This window comes from Hippoglossus stenolepis, chromosome 11 (assembly GCF_022539355.2).
Source record: "Hippoglossus stenolepis isolate QCI-W04-F060 chromosome 11, HSTE1.2, whole genome shotgun sequence".
Lineage (NCBI taxonomy): Eukaryota > Metazoa > Chordata > Actinopteri > Pleuronectiformes > Pleuronectidae > Hippoglossus > Hippoglossus stenolepis.
The window spans coordinates 21,476,154-21,500,636 of NC_061493.1; the positions used below are offsets into that span (position 1 = coordinate 21,476,154).

Below are 24,483 nucleotides of genomic sequence, written 5' to 3' on the forward strand. Positions count from 1 at the left end.
CCTCCACCGAGGTCCAGAAGTTCTTAAATTCAGTCAAGCTGCACTAAAGTAATCAGAAGTCTCAGTCCCCCTCAATATGTCTGATTTCATTCCCTGGGAAATCATGGAAAATATATAAAATCAGCCCCGTCTCACAAAATAAATCCTGAATCTTCCTGAAATGTAACTTTCTTGGCCCATGTCCCATCCTTCCACCAAGTCTTGTGGAAATCCAGTTTCTAAGTAAACCTGCTGATCATTAAACCAACCAACCAACAGACAGGGGCAAACACAACCTGCTGGGCCGAGGTAGTTCTGTATCATGAGTCTCTGTTTAATGAGTAGAAGTAGAAATGGACAAAAACTACAGTTTAAATCAAAGTCTTCTCTTTCTAATAAAGTGATGCTGTGTTGTTTCTACAGGCTCCAACACTGTGACTCCTGTATTTGTGCAGAAGGGAAGGATCTGCTTCTCAACGTCACGGCTCCTGTTAAAATAGTTGAACGGAGTGATTTTAGATGGAGATTTAATGATTCAAACATATTTAGATTATTTGATGATAACGACACAAACACAATTGGCCCCTATCATGGAAGAATCGAGATTTTTCTCCAAAATCACTCTTTGCTTTTGAAGAATGTGCAACAAGCCGACAGTGGACGTTACACTGCAGGTGTTTTCGGGTCAATACGACTTATGTGGGTAAATACAGCGTCACAGTTCAAGGTAGGTTTCTTCAGATTTTAAATATCGACACACAGTAGCTGCCCAACTTCTAAACCCATTAATGCCTGTGTCCCTCCCCTCAGATCCAGTGTCTCCGGTTAATGGGACAGTGGACTTACTGTCCTCGAACTCCGACTCCTGTAACATCACAGTGACCTGCAGCACACAGGACTCCCATCACATCAACAGCACTTTTAGATGTGACACCAACACCTGCAGCCAGGAGGAGGGAGGAGAGAGGTCCAAGGTCACGACCTCTGGCGCTCCCTCCGTGTCTACCTGTCCAAAGGCTTCTCAGTTATCTGTAACCATAGCAACCAGGTCAGCTTGGACGAGCACATAACAATGATTAGGGACTTTTGTTTCTCAAATCCTGGTAAGTGACCGACAACACAAGCAGCTGATAACTTTGTTTTATAGAAGGTTGTGTTCCAACTTAAGTTCATTTTGAAATATTAAATCTTTCCCAACTTTTAAAGACTAGATAAAGACTTTCTCCTTCAGTTGGTTCAAAATGCTGCTGCTTGGATTATAACTGGCTCAAGACAACATGATCATATGACTCATTCTGCTCTTTCATTTCTGCATTGTTTTAAGATTTTATTATTGACTTCACACAACCAGGTTTCTATGTGTCATGCTGGTGGCATCTTGTTCAGCTGATATTTGTTTCTGGTAGTTTCAGAGCCTGATTGTGGTTAGGTTGTCGGCTTTGCGGACAGGCCAAACACTGATGAGTTGAATTAGACTTTCTACAACAAATTCTCAACTTTACTCTATTTAAAAGAAAAAACTACTTTTATCTCTGTTTTAATTATTGTTTAATTCATTTGTAACCTTTTTTAACTTTGGTAAGAAAAGTATTATACATATGAAGCTTATTATGTTTAAATTATAAAGTATATTTTTATAATGCTGTTGGTTTTATAATGGTAATGGTGCATGTCATTTTATTTAATGAAATATTTTTACGTGTTAAAGTGAACAAGTTCTGAAAATAACTAATATCAGTTTTTCTGTTTTCCATTACAGCCCCTGAACCATGGCGCCGTATCATTATCACCATTGTACCTGTCATTGTGGTTTTGGTGATAATTTACATAGCAGCAGCTTTGGTTCGATATCGAAAAAAAGAAAAACGTACGTCAGAGTAAAAATTCAAACACACAAACACCAAAATCAGTGGGTGCAGTGATGTAAATGTAATTCAGTAGAAAACAGTCTAAATTAATTTGTGATTTAAAGCCAATGAACATTCTTTGTCACCTTCTTGCAGATGAAAGTGTGGTCATGGAAAATACACTGTACGAAAATGCTCAGGTAAAGTTATGTCATCTTTTCTAACATCTGTCTTCCAAGAACGAGATTTTATGGTTTTGAGCAAAGGAAATGGGCAAAAAATAAATAGATACATAAATCAAATAAAAGCCACAGCTGTAATTCATCTGTCGACAGGTGGTGTAGTTACTGTACATGACCTTTGACCCTTTGCTGATCCTGGTCCTGTTGCTTGCTCCTGCAGCACTACGTGTGCCTCGCTGCTCGTGCTGCTTGCTTGTGCTCGAACAAAACACTTTGCTGCAGATCAGAGGCGAATTTCCAGCTGCACCGTGCTGCATTCATCCAAACATCCCTCTGAGGTCTGTAGCCTGTGTCTGAGCTGTGCTTGTGTGCTGACTCTTCTCAATGTGTCTCCCACTAAACTGCCAATGGCCCAAATCCCATCACTGCATTAGAAGAGTCATATAGATTCTTAGTGAGATTACTTTACTTGTTGCCACAGTACGATCACACCACTGAAAATAGTGATATATAATCTGTGATTTAGAAAAAGGAAACTTCGGAGCCCCCCCCCCCTCGGTAGCAAAAAGAGTTTTATTTGACTTTATCTCTCCAGGTCAAAATCGTGAACCCACTTGTGGATCAGAATCCAACCGATGATGCTGCAGCTCCTTCTCCGTCCTCCATCTACAGCTTGATCGAAGCAGGTCCATGAAATCCACTGAGGCCGGAGACACGACTCAGCCTGAGAGCCTGTATGCTCAGGTGGACAAGTCGGCCCTGGCCTGAAGAAAATCTGAAATTGTCTTCCACATTCTGCCTTTTGGACAATTTCCAGTATTATTGTTCCCGTGAGTCATGTTATATTTTCACTGGGAAGTTTTTTTTTTTTCCATCCAGAACCAGAACCAGGAGCATCTGGAACAGCTCCGCCCACTTTAAAACTGTTAATGTAATATATTTCATGTCTTATTGAAAAAGATACCTGATGAGTGTTAATATGAATTGTAAATCTAGTATTTCTTGTACAGATGTGTACTTATTCTTTCTAAAGACCTGGTTCAACTCATTTATGTGTTGCAGCTTAAGCAGCTTTTCAATGTTTAAAAAGACAAAAGTTTGTAACAGTTCTTTAAATTGTTCCTTTAAATGAATCTCAATCGAGTCTTGTGTAATTAGATATTTTGATAAAAAGAGATTTTAGTATTCTTTTATTGTACGTTGTGTTAATTTGACCAGATTTCCATGAAAAACTCAATTAAGACCTCAAGTGATTTTGGCTGCTACATTATTTTTGATGAGTGTCCAGTGTTGGTGCACGTACAATAAAGTTCTTACTTCACCCAAGTGTTTTAAAAAAAATATTGGGAATTATAAATGTTTTAGTTAAATCAACATCATGAAATTTACAAAACATACATATATGCTTCCTTTTAAAAAATACTAATATGATGACGAGGAATGTTTAACAGCCCAAAAAACAATTTAAAACAGTTTCTATCTATCTATCTGGATTATGTGTATGGAAATATGAAGATGCCTATATCCTATTCTTAACCCCACGCAGAACAAATCAAATAATTCCCCTCCCACAGCCGCCCCCCCCATCATTTCCACATCCTCATGTTATCGCTGCTGACCAGGAGCAGCTGACAGGCTCATGCAGAAACTGTGGTCACTCCAACCTGTTAACACGTGGAGCCGGAGGCGCGCTCCCTCCCTGCCGCTGCGTGGCGCTGTTCCTGCTTTCATGGCGCGCTGGTTGCTAGGCGACGTCGTGCTTCCCCCATGTTTCAGGAAGCGGCCGTGCACAGCTCTCCCTACTTCCGTTTCCGCTCGTCTCCTGTGTTGCAGCAGGTGTTTTGTCTCCGTGGTCAGTCCCAGCCCGGTGCTCTTCTCTTGTCTCAGTGTTTAACTTCATGTGATGGTTTGTTTCTGGTGATTGTTGTTTCATTTAGCTTTTTGTTGAATTATTCATTTATTAAGTTCAATAAAAGTTGTGTCTTTTCTACAAGTAAAGCCGTCTCTTGCCTCGTGACATCAACGAACCTGTGCTGTTGCTGTTGCACCTTTCCTGGAGGTGAAAGTCGCCAGGTGGCGCTGTTGCAATACCTCATTTCCCCGCTTCCCTCACGCGACACATGGAAAACAAACCACGATGTTCCACACAATCCACCAAGCAGTCTGTCCTGGTGCTGAAACATCTCCCCTGAAACCAGCAGTCAGTTCCTCACATTATCAAAACTTGAACAAGATCAAAGTGTTTACTGACAGACCTCGATATGTTCTCTTGTTAGGAGACAATCATTGTTATTCATCTATTGTCATGTTTTGGTTCATGTGGATGACACTCTGAGTATTAGGCCACGCCCACAGACTTAACACCTCCTCACTGCAGATTTGTCTAAACATATTCATAAACCTGAGGTATTTCCGTGAGTCAGTTTGAAAACACTGAGACGTGTGGATGAGAGACGAGCACCCTGACTGCTGCTGGGCTGATTGAGGTCTAAACTCTGATCCACTTCCTCGTACGGCACATTTGACAGAATGCATCCCATCATTCTTCTCTTTGTCATTTCTCTGCTTCACGCATATGAAGCCCGAGGTAAACACTACATTTTTATCACATTTCTTCTTCAAATATAGTTTTATTGCTCTGTTCTTGTTGCACTATGTGACTGTTTCAGCAATGTAGCTTGTTTCAAATTTTGTTGTTGTTGTTAATAATTGTTTATTTCATTATTCTATAAATATTAAAATGATGACTATATTCAAATTATGACTTGTTGATTGATGATTCACTCAGTAAAACTTCCTTCCATATATCTGTGGTTTTTCAAGTTGAGTTCTACGCTTGAATTCGATTTAAAATATATAATGATTGATAACAGACGTGGAGAAACTTTTTAAAAAGCTTGTAAAACCAACAAAACTGAATATTAATGTAATGTCCTGTGGCAGCGACTCAGAGAACAGAACAGATTGATTAGGAAACTTTACCTTTTATTGACAAAGCTAGATATTAAAACAGGGCTCGGTGACAGGAAGAGAACGTAGAGTGATGCTTCCTGTTACATGTCAGTGTCTATTTCTGTACACTACCGTTCAAAAGTTTGGGGTCACTTAGAAATTTCCTTATTTTTCAAAGAAAAGCACTGTTTTTTTCAATGAAGATGACATTAAATTAATCAGAAATACACTCTATACATTGTTAATGTGGTAAATGACTATTCTAGGTGGAAACGTCTGGTTTTTAATGAAATATCTATATAGGTGTATAGAGGCCCATTTCCAGCAACTATCACTCCAGTGTTCTAATGGTACATTGTGTTTGCTAATCGCCTTAGAAGACTAATGGATGATTAGAAAACCCTTGAAAACCCTTGTGCAATTATGTTAGCACAGCTGAAAACTGTTTTGCTGGTGAGAGAAGCTATAAAACTGGCCTTCCTTTGAGCTAGTTGAGTATCTGGAGCATCACATTTGTGGGTTCGATTATACTCTCAAAATGGCCAGAAAAAGAGAACTTTCATGTGAAACTCGCCAGTCTATTCTTGTTCTTAGAAATGAAGCCTATTCCATGCGAGAAATTGCGAAGAAACTGAAAATTTCCTACAACGGTGTGTACTACTCCCTTCAGAGAACAGCACAAACGGGCTCTAACCAGAGTAGAAAGAGAAGTGGGAGGCCCCGGTGCACAACTCAGCAAGAAGACAAGTATATTAGAGTCTCTAGTTTGAGAAATAGACGCCTCACAGGTCCTCAACTGGCAGCTTCTTTAAATGGTACCCGCAAAACGCCAGTGTCAACGTCTACAGTGAAGAGGCGACTCCGGGATGCTGGCCTTCTAGGCAGAGTGGCAAAGAAAAAGCCATATCTGAGACTGGCCAATGAAAAGAAAAGATTGATATGGGCAAAAGAACACAGACATTGGACAGAGGAAGATTGGAAAAAAGTGTTATGGACAGACGAATCAAAGTTTGAGGTGTTTGGATCACACAGAAGAACATTTGTGAGACGCAGAACAGGTGAAAAGATGCTGGAAGAGTGCCTGACGCCATCTGTCAAGCATGGTGAGGTAATGTGATGGTCTGGGGCTGCTTTGGTGCTGGTAAAGTGGGAGATTTGTACAAGGTAAAAGGGATTTTAAATAAGGAAGGCTATCACTCCTCCATTTTGCAACGCCATGCCATACCCTGTGGACAGCGCTTGATTGGAGCCAATTTCCTCCTACAACAGGACAATGACCCAAAGCACACCTCCAAATTATGCAAGAACTATTTAGGGAAGAAGCAGGCAGCTGGTATGCTGTCTGTAATGGAGTGGCCAGCGCAGTCACCAGATCTCAACCCCATTGAGCTGTTGTGGGAGCAGCTTGACCGTATGGTACGCAAGAAGTGCCCATCAAGCCAATCCAACTTGTGGGAGGTGCTTCAGGAAGCGTGGGGTGAAATTTCTACAGATTACCTCAACAAATTAACAGCTAGAATGCCAAAGGTCTGCAATGCTGTAATTGCTGCAAATGGAGCATTCTTTGACGAAAGCAAAGTTTGAAGAACAAAATTAATATTTCAAATAAAAATCATTATTTCTAACCTTGTCAATGTCTTGACTATATTTTCTATTCATTTTGCAACTCATTTGATAAATCAAAGTGTGAGTTTTCATGGAAAACACGAAATTGTCTGGGTGACCCCAAACTTTTGAACGGTAGTGTACGTCCACTGGACATTTTCCGTGTGAGAAATGAGCTGTTGAGGAACATCTACCGTTGCAGAGTCTCTTCCTCTTTCACACGTTTTGTTTAAGTTCCAGAAACTGTTGTGAGATGGACTCATTTATCACCTTTTCACAGAAGCTTGATTATAAATTCAAAGTGCTAACTTTGGTTATAAGTGTAACGTTCACATCACTCCCCACATTCATCAGGTTCCACTGAAGACAAGTAGTCAAGGGTCAATACTGTGACTCAAACCACATGTACATGTACGAGCTCGTCAGGAAACTAAACTTCTCTCTTTTCATTCTCTACTGAATAACATTTTAATTAATCAAACAAATCTATGTTGCTAGAACTGATATGTTACAAATCAATAACTAATAATAACATCACAGCAGGATCATTATTTATTAAATGCCAATAGTTTTGCTCACTGTGTGCAATTAGGTCTGAGAAAGAAAAGCAACGATTACAAGCTTTTTATTTAGCTCATAATAATAATTCTGCCCCTATATGAGGAGGAATATATTTCAGAAGACACATAGTATCTCACCATGTTAAAGAACGTGAAAGAAAATTCTCGCATCCACAGAATCCATGTCAAAATTTAAAGGAAATCCGTTTAGTGGCTTTTAAAAAATCCTGCTGACGGGCAAGGCAGGGCACTTTTATTTACAATTTACAAGCCAAATAAAAGAATAAAAAGAGTAAAATAAAAGAGGTAAAAGACATAAAAAGGATAAATCTGTATGAAAACATAGAATTAAGTTCAAAGAGAAAAACAAAACAAATAAAATAGATTTGTAGACACTAGAATGTCAATTTACCTCCGCCGAGGTCCAGAAGTTCTTAAATTCAGTCAAGCTGCACTAAAGTAATCAGAAGTCTCAGTCCCCCTCAATATGCCTGATTTCATTCTCTGGGAAATCATGGAAAATATAAAATCAGCCCCGTCTCACAAAATAAATCCTGAATCTGCCTGAAATGTAACTTTCTTGGCCCATGTCCCATCCTTCCACCAAGTCTTGTGGAAATCCAGTTTCTAAGTAAACCTGCTGATCATTAAACCAACCAACCAACAGACAGGGGCAAACACAACCTGCTGGGCCGAGGTAGTTTTGTCTCATGAGTCTCTGTTTAATGAGTAGAAGTAAAAATGGACAAAAACTACAGTTTAAATCAAAGTCTTTTCTTTCTAATAAAGTGATGCTGTGTTGTTTCTACAGGCTCCGACACTGTGACTCCTGTATTTGTGCAGAAGGGGAAGGATCTGCTTCTCAACGTCACGGCTCCTGTTAAAATAGTTGAACGGAGTGATTTTAGATGGAGATTTAATGATTCAAACATATTTAGATTATTTGATGATAACGACACAAACACAATTGGCCCCTATCATGGAAGGGTTGAGATTTTCTCTCCAAAATCACTCTTGCTTTTGAAGAATGTGCAACAAGACGACAGTGGACGTTACACTGCAGGTGTTTTCGGATCAAAAACACTTATGTGGGTAAATACAGCGTCACAGTTCAAGGTAGGTTTCTTCAGATTTTAAATATCGACACACAGTAGCTGCCCAACTTCTAAACCCATTAAAGCCTGTGTCCCTCCCCCCAGATCCAGTGTCTCCGGTTAATGGGACAGTGGACTTACTCTCAATAGCTCCGACTCCTGTAACCTCACAGTGACCTGCAGCACACAGGACTCCCATCACATCAACAGCACTTTTAGATGTGAGGCCAACACCTGCAGCCAGGAGGAGGGAGGAGAGAGGTCCAAGGTCACGACCTCTGGCGCCTCCCTCCGTGTCTACCTGTCCAAAGGCTTCTCAGTTATCTGTAACCATAGCAACCAGGTCAGCTCGGACGAGCACATAACAATGATTAGGGACTTTTGTTTCTCAAATCCTGGTAAGTGACCGACAACACAAGCAGCTGATAACTTTGTTTTATAGAAGGTTGTGTTCCAACTTAAGTTCATTTTGAAATATTAAATCTTTCCCAACATTTAAAGACTAGATAAAGACTTTCTCCTTCAGTTGCTTCAAAATGCTGCTGCTTGGATTATATCTACGACAACTTCTCAACTTTACTTTATTTAAAAGAAAAAACTACTTTTACCTCTCTTTTAATTATTGTTTGATTCCTTTGTAACACTTTTAACTTTGGTAAGAAAAGTACTGTACATATTATATTGAAATTATAAATTATATTTTTATGGTAATAATGCAGAGTTTTCACTTGAATTTAGAGCATGTGATTGTTTTTTAAAGAAATATTTGTACGTGTTAAAGTGAATAAGTTCTGAAAATAACTAATATCATTTTTTCTGTTTTCCATTACAGCCCCTGAACCACTGAGCAATATCATTATCCCCAGTGTCGCTGTCATTGTGGTTTTGGTGATAATTTACACAGGAGCAGCTTTTGTTCGATATCGAAAAAAAGGAAAACGTACGTCAGAGTAAAAATTCAAACACACAAACACCAAAATTAGTGGCTGCAGTGATGTAAATGTAATTCTGTAGAAAACAGACTAAATTAATTTGTGATTTAAAGCCAATGAACATTCTTTGTCACCTTCTTGCAGATGAAATGGAGGAAATGAAAAATACACTGTACGAAACTGTTCAGGTAAAGTTACGTCATCTTTTCTAACATCTGTCTTCCAAGAACAAGATTTTATGGTTTTGAGCAAAGGAAATGGACAAAAAATAAATAGATACATAAATAAAATAAAAGCCACAGCTGTAATTCATCTGTCGGCTAAACACAGCGTTCACTCTACATTTCCCGACAGGGGGTGTAGTTACTGTACATGACCTTTGACCCTTTGCTGATCCTGGTCCTGCTGCTTGCTCCTGCAGCACTACGTGTGCCTCGCTGCTCGTGCTGCTTGCTTGTGCTTGAACAAAACACTTTGCTGCAGATCAGAGGCGAATTTCCAGCTGCACCGTGCTGCATTCATCCAAAACATCCCTCTGAGGTCTGTAGCCTGTGTGTCTGAGCTGTGCTTGTGTGCTGACTCTTCTCAATGTGTGTTTCCCACTAAACTGCCACTGGCCAAAATCCCATCACTACATTAGAAGAGTCATATAGATTCTTAGTGAGATTACTTTACTTGTTGCCACAGTACGATCACACCACTGAAAATAGTGATATATATAATCTGTGATTTAGAAAAAGGAAACTTTGGAGCCACCACCTCGGTAGCAAAAAAAGTTGATTTGACTTTATCTCTCCAGGTCAAAGAAGAAGGAGCTGCATCTGGAACAGCTCCGCCCACTTTAAAACTGTTATTGTAATATATTTCATATCTTATTGAAAAAGATACCTGATGAATGTTAATATGAATTGTAAATATAATATTTCTCGTACAGATGTGTACTTATTCTTTCTAAAGACCTGGTTCAACTCATTTATGTGTTGCAGCTTAAGCAGATTTTCAATGTGGAAAATTACTGAATAAAGATATTTTTTAAATGAAAATGTTTGTAATGGTTCTTTGAATTGTTCCTTTAAGTTAATCTCAATCGAGTCTTGTGTAATTAGATTTTTTAATTTTATAAAAAAAGATTTTAATATTACTTTATTGTACATTGTGTTAATTTGACCAAATTTCCATGAAAAACTCAATAAAAACCTAAAATGATTTTGGCTGCTACATTATTTCTGATGAGTGTCCAGTGTTGGTGCACGTACAATAAAGTTCTTACTTCACCCAAGTGTTTTAAAAAAAATATTGGGAATTATAAATGTTTTAGTTAAATCAACATCGTGAAATTTACAAAACATACGTAAAAAATACTAATATGATGACGAGGAATGTTTAACAGCCAAAAAAAACCATTTTATCACAGTTCATCTTTTTCTATCTATCTGTAACAGCCACCATGCAGCCTGCGTGTGTGTAGATAAATATTAATGTTGGTTTGAAATGTTCTGAAATTATCCAGGTTTGTAGTTTTATTTTTATACAGTTAAAATATATTTTGTATAGTGTGTCTGCTGTATTTAACTATATTCTGTTTTGGGCGCTGTTTGCGGCTTGTTGTTTGCGACAGTTGAGGATGCCGTAATGCAGTTCATTGCACATGCGCGTTGTTGTTATTTAGCGTGTGAACATCGTAGTGAGTGCAAAGTCTGAGGAGTGGATTGAAATAAGTTTTTGACCGTGAAAACGTGACATTGTGACAGGTTGAAAAGACAGCATCGCCAATTCGGTAAAGGATCGATATAAGATCTGTCTGTAAATTGTGCTGGAACTGGAAAATAAACCCTTTTCAAGATTTACCTGCCTCCTGGAAGTGTGTCGACATTGGGTTTTCACAACAAGGCAAGGTATATATGTTGGACACGAGTCTGACATAATAAACGCGTGGCTTTGGTAAAGTGGAACAAGCAATAAAACAGCACTGTGCCTGCGTGCTGGTTGCTAGGCGACGCCGTGCTAACCCCATGTTTAAGGAAGCGGCGAGGTTTGTTTCTGGTGATTGTTGTTTCATTTTGCTTTTTGTTCAATTATTCATTCATTAAGTTAAATAAAAGTTCTACAAGTAAAGCCGTCTCTTGCCTCGTGATATCAACGAACCTGTGCTGTTGCACACAAAAGGGTTTAGTCATTTCCTGGAGGTGATGCGACACATGGAAAACAAACCAAGATGTTCCACACAATCCACCAAGCAGTCTGTCCTGGTGCTGAAACATCTCCCCTGAAACCAGCAGTCAGTTCCTCACATTATCAAAACTTGAACAAGATCAAAGTGTTTACTGACAGACCTCGATATGTTCTCTTGTTAGGAGACAATCATTGTTATTCATCTATTGTCATGTTTTGGTTCATGTGGACGACACGCTGAGTATGAGGCCACCCCCACAGAGTTTACACCTCCTCACTGCAGATTTGTCTAAACATATTCATAAACCTGAGGTATTTCCGTGAGTCAGTTTGAAAACACTGAGCCATGTGGATGAGAGACGAGCACCCTGACTGCTGCTGGGCTGATTGAGGTCTAAACTCGGATCCACTTCCTCGTACGGCACATTTGACAGAATGCATCCCATCATTCTTCTCTTTGTCATTTCTCTGCTTCACGCATATGAAGCCCGAGGTAAACACTACATTTTTATCACATTTATTCTTCAAATATAGTTTTATTGCTCTGTTCTTGTTGCACTTTGTGACTGTTTCAGCAATGTACCTTGTTTCGAATTTTGTTATTGTTGTTAATAATTGTTTATTTCATTATTCTATAAATATTAAAATGATAACTATATTCAAATTATGACTCATTGATTGACGATTCACTCAGTAAAACTTCCTTCCATATATCTGTGGTGTTTCAAGTTGAGTTCTACGCTTGAATTCGATTTACAATATATAATGATTGATAACAGACGTGGAGAAACTTTTTTAAAAGCTTGTAAAACCAACAAAACTGAATATTAATGTAATGTCCTGTGGCAGCGACTCAGAGAACAGAACAGATTGATTAGGAAACTTTACCTCGAGGAAGCTAGATATTACAACATGACTCGGTGACAGGAAGAGAACGTAGAGTGATACTTCCTGTAACATGTCCGTGTCTGTCTGTCTGTCTGTCTGTCTGTCTGTCTGTCTGTCTGTCTGTCTGTCTGTCTGTCTGTCTGTCTGTCTGTCTGTCTGTCTGTCTGTCTGTCTGTCTGTCTTTCTGTCTGTCTGTCTGTCTGTCTGTCTGTCTGTCTGTCTGTCTTTCTGTCTGTCTGTGTCTCTATTTCTTTACGTCCACTGTACATTTTCCGTGTGAGAAATGAGCTGTTGAAGAAAGTCTACCATTGCAGAGTCACTTCCTCTTTCACACGTTTTGTTTAAGTTCCAGAAACTGTTGTGTGATGGACTCGTTTATCATCTTTTCACGGAAGCTTGATTATAAATTCAAAGTGCTAACTTTGGTTATAAGTGTAACGTTCACATCACTCCCCACATTCATCAGGTTCCACTGAAGACAAGTAGTCAAGGGTCAATACTGTGACTCAAACCACATCTACACGTACGAGCTCGTCATGAAACTAAACTTCTCTCTTTTCATTCTCTACTGAATAACATTTTAATTAATCAGACAAATCTATGTTGCTAGAACTGATATGTTACCAATCAATAACTAATAATAACATCACAGCAGGAACATTATTTATTAAACGCAGAAGACACATAATATCTCACCATGTTAAAGAACGTGAAAGAAAATTCTCGCAGCACCGAATCCACGTCAAAATTTTAAGTAAATCAGTTTTGTAGGTTTGGAGTAAACCTGCTGACGGGCAAGGCAGGGCACTTTTATTTACAATTTACCAGCCAAATAACAGAATAAAAAGAGAATAAAAGAGGTAAAATAAATAAAAAGGATAAATCTGTATGAAAACGTAGAAATAAGTTCAAAGAGAAACACAATACAAACTAGGGCTACGTTGTAGCACTAACGGAGCCCGAGACAGGCATTTTGAAGCCTGTTGCAGTTAGTGGAGAGAGCGATCAATGACCAAGCGCACGCCTCCTGCACGTTGCATGCAGCACTGTGGCAAGGATAAACGCTTCACTTCGCGTCCGTCACGCGATGTCGATCCTTGCCTGCTAATTGCTCATTACGGTCCACGCTATCAATTGCAGATCACACTGTGAACATTTTATGTAAATCGAATGATAGTTGTAAAACAAAGCTTACTTCCTGTTGCCAGTAGGTGGCGCCATCACTATTATTACATACAGACTAATAGATCTGTTCAAGTAGGGGCTCTCATGTAGCGTGAGCAATATTGTATCAATTGACAATGTTACCACAACTTAATTTCCACACTGATCAGTAGGTGGCGCTATGACCCTGCACTAATATTAATACATGGATGTGTTCAGGTCAGGATTGTGATCATAGGGCAGAATTTGGGGCCGGTTGGATAATGCAGAGTGGATTTACAAAGTACTTCCTGTTTCATGGTGAATCAGTAGGTGTCGCTATGACCCTGAGGAAATATTGACACATAGAGCTGTTCAGGCTTGGACTATAATCATGAGACAGAAGTTTGGTGGTGACAGGACAATGCACAGTTGAGTTATGACAACATCGTCTCCTTTGGCGAAGGATGATCCTTCGCCGCACCTCAATGTTTACACGATTTGAGGAAATGTCACAATTCCGACCATGGTCCAATGACTTGACTGAGCTCATTTGAGCTGTATATTGTAAAGCAGCCAGGAGCAGTTCATCAAAGTATAAAACATGTCACTTCCTGTAGCCAGCAGGGGGCGCTGTGATTTTAAGTCATGATTTCTGTGTAGATGTCATCAGGCCGGGACTCTTGTCTTACATGTCTAGTTTGGACTCGATTGGACCAAATATGTCCGAGATACAGAACCTCATGTTTTGATGGTGTGTAATCAAACTTTGATGTCACGCCACGGTCACACCGTGTGATGAAATCATATATACCGAGGTAGTTTATATCTCCATCTTGTTGAGATGACATTCATCTCCATATGAAGTTGATTTGATGAAAGCCATGGGACAAGTTCATCAAAGTAAAAATGTGGAATATGGCCAAAATGGCCACTAAATGCAAAATGGCGGGCTTCCTGTTGCGTTTTTCATAATGCTCCTTGAGACTTTTTTGTGCCTGAACATGATACACCTGTGTATCAATTTTTCGTGAAGATCGGTCAAAGTGAACTCAGGGGCTGTGTATAGGTGGCGCTGTTGAGCCATTTTGCCACCGCCATTTCAAATGACTCCAGAATACGTCAATTTCTCCGACTTTTGAATTTCCTGCAAACTTTGGTAAGAATTTGAGCATGTTAAAGCCCTCAAAAGCCAATTCATTTGGCAGAGAATAAGAAGAAGAAGAATCCTTACAATTTCAATAGGGCCTCCCACCGTTCGGTGCTCGGGCCCTAATGAAATAGATTTGTAGACACTAGAATGTCAATTTACCTCCGCCGAGGTCCAGAAGTTCTTAAATTCAGTCAAGCTGCACTAAAGTAATCAGAAGTCTCAGTCCCCCTCAATATGCCTGATTTCATTCCCTGGGAAATCATGGAAAATATAAAAAACAGCCCCGTCTCACAAAATAAATCCTGAATCTTCCTGAAATGTAACTTTCTTGGCCCATGTCCCATCCTTCCACCAAGTCTTGTGGAAATCCAGTTTCTAAGTAAACCTGCTGATCATTAAACCAACCAACCAACAGACAGGGGCAAACACAACCTGCTGGGCCGAGGTAGTTTTGTATCATGAGTCTCTGTTTAATGAGTAGAAGTAAAAATGGACAAAAACTACAGTTTAAATCAAAGTCTTTTCTTTCTAATAAAGTGATGCTGTGTTGTTTCTACAGGCTCCGACACTGTGACTCCTGTATTTGTGCAGAAGGGGAAGGATCTGCTTCTCAACGTCACGGCTCCTGTTAAATTAGTTGAACGGAGTGATTTTAGATGGCAATTTAACAATTTAAGCATAATAAGATTATTTGATGATAACAAAACAAAAACAATTGGCCCCTATCATGGAAGGGTCGAGATTTTTCTCCAAAATCACTCTTTGCTTTTGAAGAATGTGCAACAAGCCGACAGTGGACGTTACACTGCAGCCGTTATCGGGGAAGAAATCAATTATGTGGGTAAATACAGCGTCACAGTTCAAGGTAGGATTCTTCAGATTTTAAATATCGACACACAGTAGCTGCCCAACTTCTAAACCCATTAATGCCTGTGTCCCTCCCCCTCAGATCCAGTGTCTCCGGTTAATGGGACAGTGGACTTACTCTCCAATAGCTCCGACTCCTGTAACCTCACAGTGACCTGCAGCACACAGGACTCCCATCGACCAACAGCACTTTTAGATGTGACACCAACACCTGCAGCCAGGAGGAGGGAGAAGAGAGGTCCAAGGTCAACACCTCCGGCACCTCCTCCGTGTCTACCTGTCCAAATGCTTCTCAGTTATCTGTAACCATAGCAACCAGGTCAGCTCCGACGAGCACACAACAATGATTAGGGACTTTTGTTTCTCAAATCCTGGTAAGTGACCGACAACACAAGCAGCTGATAACTTTGTTTTATAGAAGGTTGTGTTCCAACTTAAGTTCATTTTGAAATATTAAATCTTTCCCAACATTTAAAGACTAGATAAAGACTTTCTCCTTCAATTGGTTCAAAATGCTGCTGCTTGGATTATAACTACGACAACTTCTCAACTTTACTTTATTTAAAAGAAAAAACTTCTTTTGTCTGTGTTTTAATTATTGTTAAATTCCTTTGTAACACTTTTAACTTTGGTAAGAAAGGTACTGTACATATTATATTTAAATTAAAAATTATATTTTTATGGTAATAATGCAGAGTTGTCAGTTGAATTTACAGCATGTGATTGTTTTTAAAGAAATATTTTTACGTGTTAAAGTGAATAAGTTCTGAAAATAACTAATATCAGTTTTTCTGTTTTCCATTACAGCCCCTGAACCACCGGGCGCTTTCATCGCCTTTGTCTCTGTCACTGTCATTAAGGTTTTGGTGATAATTGCCATAACAGCAGCTTTTGTTGGACATCGAATAAAAGGAAAACGTACGTTAGAGTAAAAATTCAACTCTGCAAATATTGTAAATGGGAATTCAGCATTTTCACTGTGTCCTTCACTTTATTCACTGATCCACCACCTTTAGGGTCATTGACAATATCTGAGATCCTTTCCCAGTTTACAGTACGGATGGGAATCCACTGTTCGTTATTTAGCATATAGATAATATCAAGATGAATGTCTGTGTGTGTAGGTTTTATTTGATTGTATCTGTCTATCAACAGAATTTTAGAAAAGCAATGCTGTGTTTATATAAAACCACTAGGGGTCACCAAAATCACAAAAATGACAAAACACACGAAAACCAAAATCAGTGGCTGCAGTGATGTAAATGTGATTCAGTAGAAAACAGTCTAAATTAATTTGTGATTTAAAGCCAATGAACATTCTTTGTGACCTTCTTGCAGATGAAAGTGTGGACACGGAAAATACAGTGTACGAAAATGCTCAGGTAAAGTTACGTCATCTTTTCTAACATCTGTCTAAGTGAGATTACTTTACTTGTTGCCACAGTACGTTGAACTGTGAACTAAGTTTTATTTGACTTTATCTCTCCAGGTCAAAATCGTGAACACCACTTCTGGATCAGAATCCAACCAATGATGCTGCAGCTCCTTCTCCGTCCTCCATCTACAGCTTGATCGAAGCAGGTCCATGAAATCCACTGAGGCCGGAGACACGACTCAGCCTGAGAGCCTGTATGCTCAGGTGGACAAGTCGGCCCTGGCCTCAAGAAAATCTGAAATTGTCTTCCACATTCTGCCTTTTGGATAATTTGCAGTATTATTGTTGCTGTGCGTCATGTTATATTTTCCCTGGGAAGTTTTGGGAAGTTTTTTCATCCAGAACCAGAACCAGGAGCATCTGGTACAGCTCCGCCCACTTTAAAACTGTTATTGTAATATATTGTAATTTATTTCATATCTTATTGAAAAAGATTCCTGATGAGTGTTTGACATTTTGGATGAATGCTGTTGTAAATATTGTATTTCTCGTACAGATGTGTATTTATACTTTCTAAAGACCTGGTTCAACTCATTCATGTGTTGCAGCTTAAGCAGCTTTTCAATGTTTAAAAAGACAAAAGTTTGTAATGGTTCTTTGAATTGTTCCTTTAAGTTAATCTCGATTGAGTCATGTATAATTAGATTTTTAATTTTTTTTAAAAGAGAGTTTAATATTCTTTTATTGTACATTGTGTTAATTTGACCAAATTTCCATGAAAAACTCAATAAAAACCTAAAGTGATTTTGGCTGCTACATTATTTTTGATGAGTGTCCAGTGTAGTGGAAAATTCAACTGACCAGTGTCTAAGGTATTGGAAATCCCCCTGACCAGGTGTCTAACTGCTGTGATACTGTCTACCTGACAGGATGGAACCCTTATTTGGCGGTGTCTCACTGCTATGACCTTGATCAACAGGGTGCATGCCCTTATTTGGTGATGTTTTTCTTCCAACTGCTACAGCGGACGGACAGACACAGATGATCTCATGTCTTTCATGTCTTTTTTTCATATTATGTTCTATGTAACGCCTCTTTGTATAAGTTCTGGCTTTTGTGAACTTGCGGCCAGTTCCATTTTGAGCACCCGTGCTTGTTGTGTAACCTCTGCAGAGTTTACTATTATAAAGAATCAAAGGCAACTCCAGTCTGAGAATTTCATTATTTCAAATCTCAAGATGAATTTCCATCACACCAGTATTGGTGCACGTACAATAAAGTTCTTACTTCACCCAAGTGTTTAAAAAAATGTTGGGGATTATAAATGTTTTAGTTAAATCAACATCCTGAAATTTACAAAACATACGTAAAAAATACTAATATGATGACGAGGAAGGTTTAACAGACCAAAAATAACATTTTAACACAGTATATCTCTCTCTCTCTCTCTCTCTCTCTCTCGCTCTCTCTCTCTCTCTCTCTCTCTCTCTCACTATCACTCAAAAGTCCCGGTGCTCTTCTCTTGTCTCAGTGTTTAACTTCATGTGATGGTTTGTTTCTGGTGATTGTTGTTTCATTTAGCTTTTTGTTGAATTATGCATTTATTAAGTTAAATAAAAGTTGTGTCTTTTCTACAAGTAAAGCCGTCTCTTGCCTCGTGACATCAACGAACCTGTGCTGTTGCTGTTGCACCTTTCCTGGAGGTGAAAGTCGCCAGGTGGCGCTGTTGCCATACCTCATTTCCCCGCTTCCCTCACGCGACACATGAAAAACAAACCAAGATGTTCCACACAATCCACCAAGCAGTCTGTCCTGGTGCTGAAACATCTCCCCTGAAACCAGCAGTCAGTTCCTCACATTATCAGAACTTGAACAAGATCAAAGTGTTTACTGACAGACCTCGATATGTTCTCTTGTTAGGAGACAATCATTGTTATTCATCTATTGTCATGTTTTGGTTCTGTGGATGACACTCTATTAGGCCACGCCCACAGACACCCTGACTGCTGCTGGGCTGATTGAGGTCTAAACTAGGATCCACTTCCTCGCACGGCACATTTGACAGAATGCATCCCATCATTCTTCTCTTTGTCATTTCTCTGCTTCACGCATATGAAGCCCGAGGTAAACACTACATTTTTATCACATTTATTCTTCAAATATAGTTTTATTGCTCTGTTCTTGTTGCACTATGTGACTGTTTCAGCAATGTACCTTGTTTCGAATTTTGTTGTTCATAATTGTTTATTTCATTATTCTATAAATATTAAAATTATAACTATATTCAAATTATGACTTGTTGATTGACGATTCACTCAGTAAAACTTCCTTCCATATATCTGTGGTGTTTCAAGTTGAGTTCTACGCTTGAATTCATTATAAAATATATAATGATTGACAACAGACGTGGAGAAACTTTATTCAAAGCTTGTAAAACCAACAAAACTGAATATTAATGTAATGTCCTGTGGCAGCGACTCAGAGAACAGAACAGATTGATTAGGAAACTTTACCTTTTATCGACAAAGCTAGATATTAAAACAGGGCTCGGTGACAGGAAGAGAACGTAGAGTGATGCTTCCTGTAACATGTCAGTGTCTATTTCTGTACGTCCACTGGACATTTTCCCTGTGAGAAATGAGCTGTTGAAGAAAGTCTACCATTGCAGAGTCACTTCCTCTTTCACACGTTTTGTTTAAGTTCCAGAAACTGTTGTGTGATGGACTCGTTTATCACCTTTTCACAGAAGCTTGATTATAAATTCAAAGTGCTAACTTTGGTTATAAGTGTAACGTTCACATCACTCCCCACATTCATCAGGTTCCACTGAAGACAAGTAGTCAAGGGTCAATACTGTGACTCAAACCACATGTACACGTACGAGCTCGTCAGGAAACTAAACTTCTCTCTTTTCATTCTCTACTGAATAACATTTTAATTAATCAAACAAATCTATGTTGCTAGAACTGATATGTTACAAATCAATAACTAATAATAACATCACAGCAGGATCATTATTTATTAAATGCCAATAGTTTTGCTCACTGTGTGCAATTAGGTCTGAGAAAGAAAAGCAACGATTACAAGCTTTTATTTAGCTCATAATAATAATTCTGCCCTTATGAGGATGAATATATTTCAGAAGACACATAGTATCTCACCATGTTAAAGAACGTGAAAGAAAATTCTCGCATCCACAGAATCCATGTCAAAATTTAAAGGAAATCCGTTTAGTGGCTTTTAAAAAATCCTGCTGACGGGCAAGGCAGGGCACTTTTATTTACAATTTACAAGCCAAATAAAAGAATAAAAAGAGTAAAATAAAAGAGGTAAAAGACATAAAAAGGATAAATCTGTATGAAAACATAGAATTAAGTTCAATGAGAAAAACAAAACAAATAAAATAGATTTGTAGACACTAGAATGTCAATTTACCTCCGCCGAGGTCCAGAAGTTCTTAAATTCAGTCAAGCTGCACTAAAGTAATCAGAAGTCTCAGTCCCCCTCAATATGTCTGATTTCATTCCCTGGGAAATCATGGAAAATATAAAAATCAGCCCCGTCTCACAAAATAAATCCTGAATCTTCCTGAAATGTAACTTTCTTGGCCCATGTCCCATCCTTCCACCAAGTCTTGTGGAAATCCAGTTTCTAAGTAAACCTGCTGATCATTAAACCAACCAACCAACAGACAGGGGCAAACACAACCTGCTGGGCCGAGGTAGTTTTGTCTCATGAGTCTCTGTTTAATGAGTAGAAGTAAAATGGACAAAAAACTACAGTTTAAATCAAAGTCTTTTCTTTCTAATAAAGTGATGCTGTGTTGTTTCTACAGGCTCCGACACTGTGACTCCTGTATTTGTGCAGAAGGGGAAGGATCTGCTTCTCAACGTCACGGCTCCTGTTAAAATAGTTAAACGGAGTGAATTTAGATGGAGATTTAATGATTCAAACATATTTCGATTATTTGATGATAATGACACAAACACAATTGGCCCCTATCATGGAAGAATCAAGATTTTTCTCCAAAATCACTCTTTGCTTTTGAAGAATGTGCAACAAGACGACAGTGGACGTTACACTGCAGGTGTTTTCGTGATCAAAAACACTTATGTGGGTAAATACAGCGTCACAGTTCAAGGTAGGTTTCTTCAGATTTTAAATATCGACACACAGTAGCTGCCCAACTTCTAAACCCATTAAAGCCTGTGTCCCTCCCCCTCAGATCCAGTGTCTCCGGTTAATGGGACAGTGGACTTACTCTCCTCGAGCTCCGACTCCTGTAACCTCACAGTGACCTGCAGCACACAGGACTCCCATCACATCAACAGCACTTTTAGATGTGAGGCCAACACCTGCAGCCAGGAGGAGGGAGGAGAGAGGTCAAAGGTCACGACCTCCGGCACCTCCCTCCGTGTCTACCTGTCCAAAGGCTTCTCAGTTATCTGTAACCATAGCAACCAGGTCAGCTCGGACGAGCACACAACAATGATTCGGGACTTTTGTTTCTCAAATCCTGGTAAGTGACCGACAACACAAGCAGCTGATAACTTTGTTTTATAGAAGGTTGTGTTCCAACTTAAGTTCATTTTGAAATATTAAATCTTTCCCAACATTTAAAGACTAGATAAAGACTTTCTCCTTCAATTGGTTCAAAATGCTACTGCTTGGATTATATCTACGACAAATTCTCAACTTTACTTCATTTAAAAGAAAAAACTACTTTTATCTTTGTTTTAATTGTTGTTAAATTCCTTTGTAACACTTTTAACTTTGGTAAGAAAAGTACTGTACAGATTATATGTAAATTATAAATTATATTTTTATGGTAATAATGCAGAGTTGTCAGTTGAATTTAGAGCATGTAATTTATTTTTTAAGAAATATTTTTACGTGTCAAAGTGAATAAGTTCTGAAAATAACTAAAATCAGTTTTCTTTTTCCATTACAGCCCCTGAACCACCGGGCGCTTTCATCGCCTTTGTCTCTGTCACTGTCATTAAGGTTTTGGTGATAATTGCCATAACAGCAGCTTTTGTTGGACATCGAATAAAAGGAAAACGTACGTTAGAGTAAAAATTCAACTCTGCAAATATTGTTAATGGGAATTCAGCATTTTAACTGTGTCCTTCACTTTATTCACTGATCCACCACCTTTAGGGTCAATGACAATATCTGAGATCCTTTCCCAGTTTACAGTATGGATGGGAATCCACTGTTCGTTATTTAGCATATAGATAATATCAAGATGAATGTCTGTGTGTGTAGGTTTTATTTGATTGTATCTGTCTATCAACAGAATTTTAGAAAAGCAATGCTGTGTTTATATAAAACCACTAGGGGTCACCAAAATCACAAAAATGACAAAACACACGAAAACCAAAATCAGTGGCTGCAGTGATGTAAATGTGATTCAGTAGAAAACAGTCTAAATTAATTTGTGATTTAAAGCCAATGAACATTCTTTGTCACCTTCTTGCAGATGAAAGTGTACACGCGGAAAATACAGTGTACGAAAATGTTCAGGTAAAGTTACGTGATCTTTTCTAACATCTGTCTAAGTGAGATTACTTTACTTGTTGCCACAATACGTTGAACTGTGTACTAACTTCTATTTGACTTTATCTCTCCAGGTCAAAATCGTGAACACCACTTCTGGATCAGAATCCAACCGATGATGCTGCAGCTCCTTCTCCGTCCTCCATCTACAGCTTGATCGAAGCAGGTCCATGAAATCCACTGAGGCCGGAGACACGACTCAGCCTGAGAGCCTGTATGCTCAGGTGGACAAGTCGGCCCTGGCCTGAAGAAAATCTGAAATTGTCTTCCACATTCTGCCTTTTGGACAATTTCCAGTATTATTGTTGCCGTGAGTCATGTTATATTTTCCCTGGGAAGTTTTTTTTTTTTTCATCCAGAACCAGAACCAGGAGCATCTGGAACAGCTCCGCCCACTTTAAAACTGTTAATGTAATATATTTCATGTCTTATTGAAAAAGATACCTGATGAATGTTAATATGAATTGTAAATATAATATTTCTCGTACAGATGTGTACTTATTCTTTCTAAAGACCTGGTTCAACTCATTTATGTGTTGCAGCTTAAGCAGATTTTCAATGTGGGAAATTACTGAATAAAGATATTTTTTGAAAATGTTTGTAATGGTTCTTTGAATTGTTCCTTTAAGTTAATCTCAATCGAGTTTTGTGTAATTAGATTTTTTAATTTTATAAAAAAAGATTTTAATATTACTTTATTGTACATTGTGTTAATTTGACCAAATTTCCATGAAAAACTCAATAAAAACCTAAAATGATTTTGGCTGCTACATTATTTCTGATGAGTGTCCAGTGTTGGTGCACGTACAATAAAGTTCTTATTTCACCCAAGTGTTTTAAAAAAAATATTGGGAATTATAAATGTTTTAGTTAAATCAACATCGTGAAATTTACAAAACATATGTAAAAAATACTAATATGATGACGAGGATTGTTTAACAGCCAAAAAAAACCATTTTATCACAGTTCATCTTTTTCTATCTATCTGTAACAGCCACCATGCAGCCTGCGTGTGTGTAGATAAATATAAATGTTGGTTTGAAATGTTCTGAAATTATCCAGGTTTGAGTTTTAATTTTATACAGTTAAAATATATTTTGTATAGTGTGTCTGCTGTATTTAACTATATTCTGTTTTGGGCTGTTTTTGGCTTGTTGTTTGCGACAGTTGAGGATGCCGTAATGCAGTTCATTGCACATGCGCGTTGTTGTTATTTAGCGTGTGAACATCGTAGTGAGTGCAAAGTCTGAGGAGTGGATTGAAATAAGTTTTTGACCGTGAAAACGTGACATTGTGACAGGTTGAAAAGACAGCATCGCCAATTCGGTAAAGGATCGATATAAGATCTGTCTGTAAATTGTGCTGGAACTGGAAAATAAACCCTTTTCAAGATTTACCTGCCTCCTGGAAGTGTGTCGACATTGGGTTTTCACAACAAGGCAAGGTATATATGTTGGACACGAGTCTGACATAATATAAGTGGCCTTTGGTAAAGTGGAACGAAGTAAAACAGCACTGTGCCTGCGTGCTGGTTGCTAGGCGACGTCGTGCTAACCCCATGTTTAAGGAAGCGGCCGAGGTTTGTTTCTGGTGATTGTTGTTTCATTTTGCTTTTTGTTCAATTATTCATTCATTAAGTTAAATAAAAGTTCTACAAGTAAAGCCGTCTCTTGCCTCGTGATATCAACGAACCTGTGCTGTTGCACACAAAAGGGTTTAGTCATTTCCTGGAGGTGATGCGACACATGGAAAACAAACCAAGATGTTCCACACAATCCACCAAGCAGTCTGTCCTGGTGCTGAAACATCTCCCCTGAAACCAGCAGTCAGTTCCTCACATTATCAAAACTTGAACAAGATCAAAGTGTTTACTGACAGACCTCGATATGTTCTCTTGTTAGGAGACAATCATTGTTATTCATCTATTGTCATGTTTTGGTTCATGTGGATGACACTCTATTAGGCCACGCCCAGACACCCTGACTGCTGCTGGGCTGATTGAGGTCTAAACTCGGATCCACTTCCTCGTACGCCACATTTGACAGAATGCATCCCATCATTCTTCTCTTTGTCATTTCTCTGCTTCACGCATATGAAGCCCAAGGTAAACACTCACATTTTTATCACATTTCTTCTTCAAATATAGTTTTATTGCTCTGTTCTTGTTGCACTTTG

At 38.7% G+C, this 24,483-nt stretch overlaps 1 protein-coding gene across 2 annotated transcripts in view; it reads left to right on the forward strand.

Annotated features, from left to right (window-relative positions):
- Positions 1 to 11,663: 11,663 nt before the first annotated feature.
- The window catches only part of LOC124851145, a 54,194-nt gene continuing 41,374 nt past the window's right edge, over positions 11,664 to 24,483 (forward strand). Inside the window, exons 1-3 of one of the 2 annotated variants that reach the window (XM_047341981.1) lie at positions 11,664 to 11,816; positions 15,067 to 15,372; positions 20,975 to 21,268. In XM_047341981.1, coding sequence (XP_047197937.1) covers positions 11,759 to 11,816; positions 15,067 to 15,372; positions 20,975 to 21,268 — 658 coding nt within the window. In that variant the 5' untranslated portion in view covers positions 11,664 to 11,758. Of the gene's footprint in view, positions 11,817 to 15,066; positions 15,373 to 18,791; positions 18,874 to 20,584; positions 20,891 to 20,974; positions 21,269 to 24,483 lie in introns of those variants that run through there. The other variant, XM_047341982.1, reaches the window with a different exon arrangement.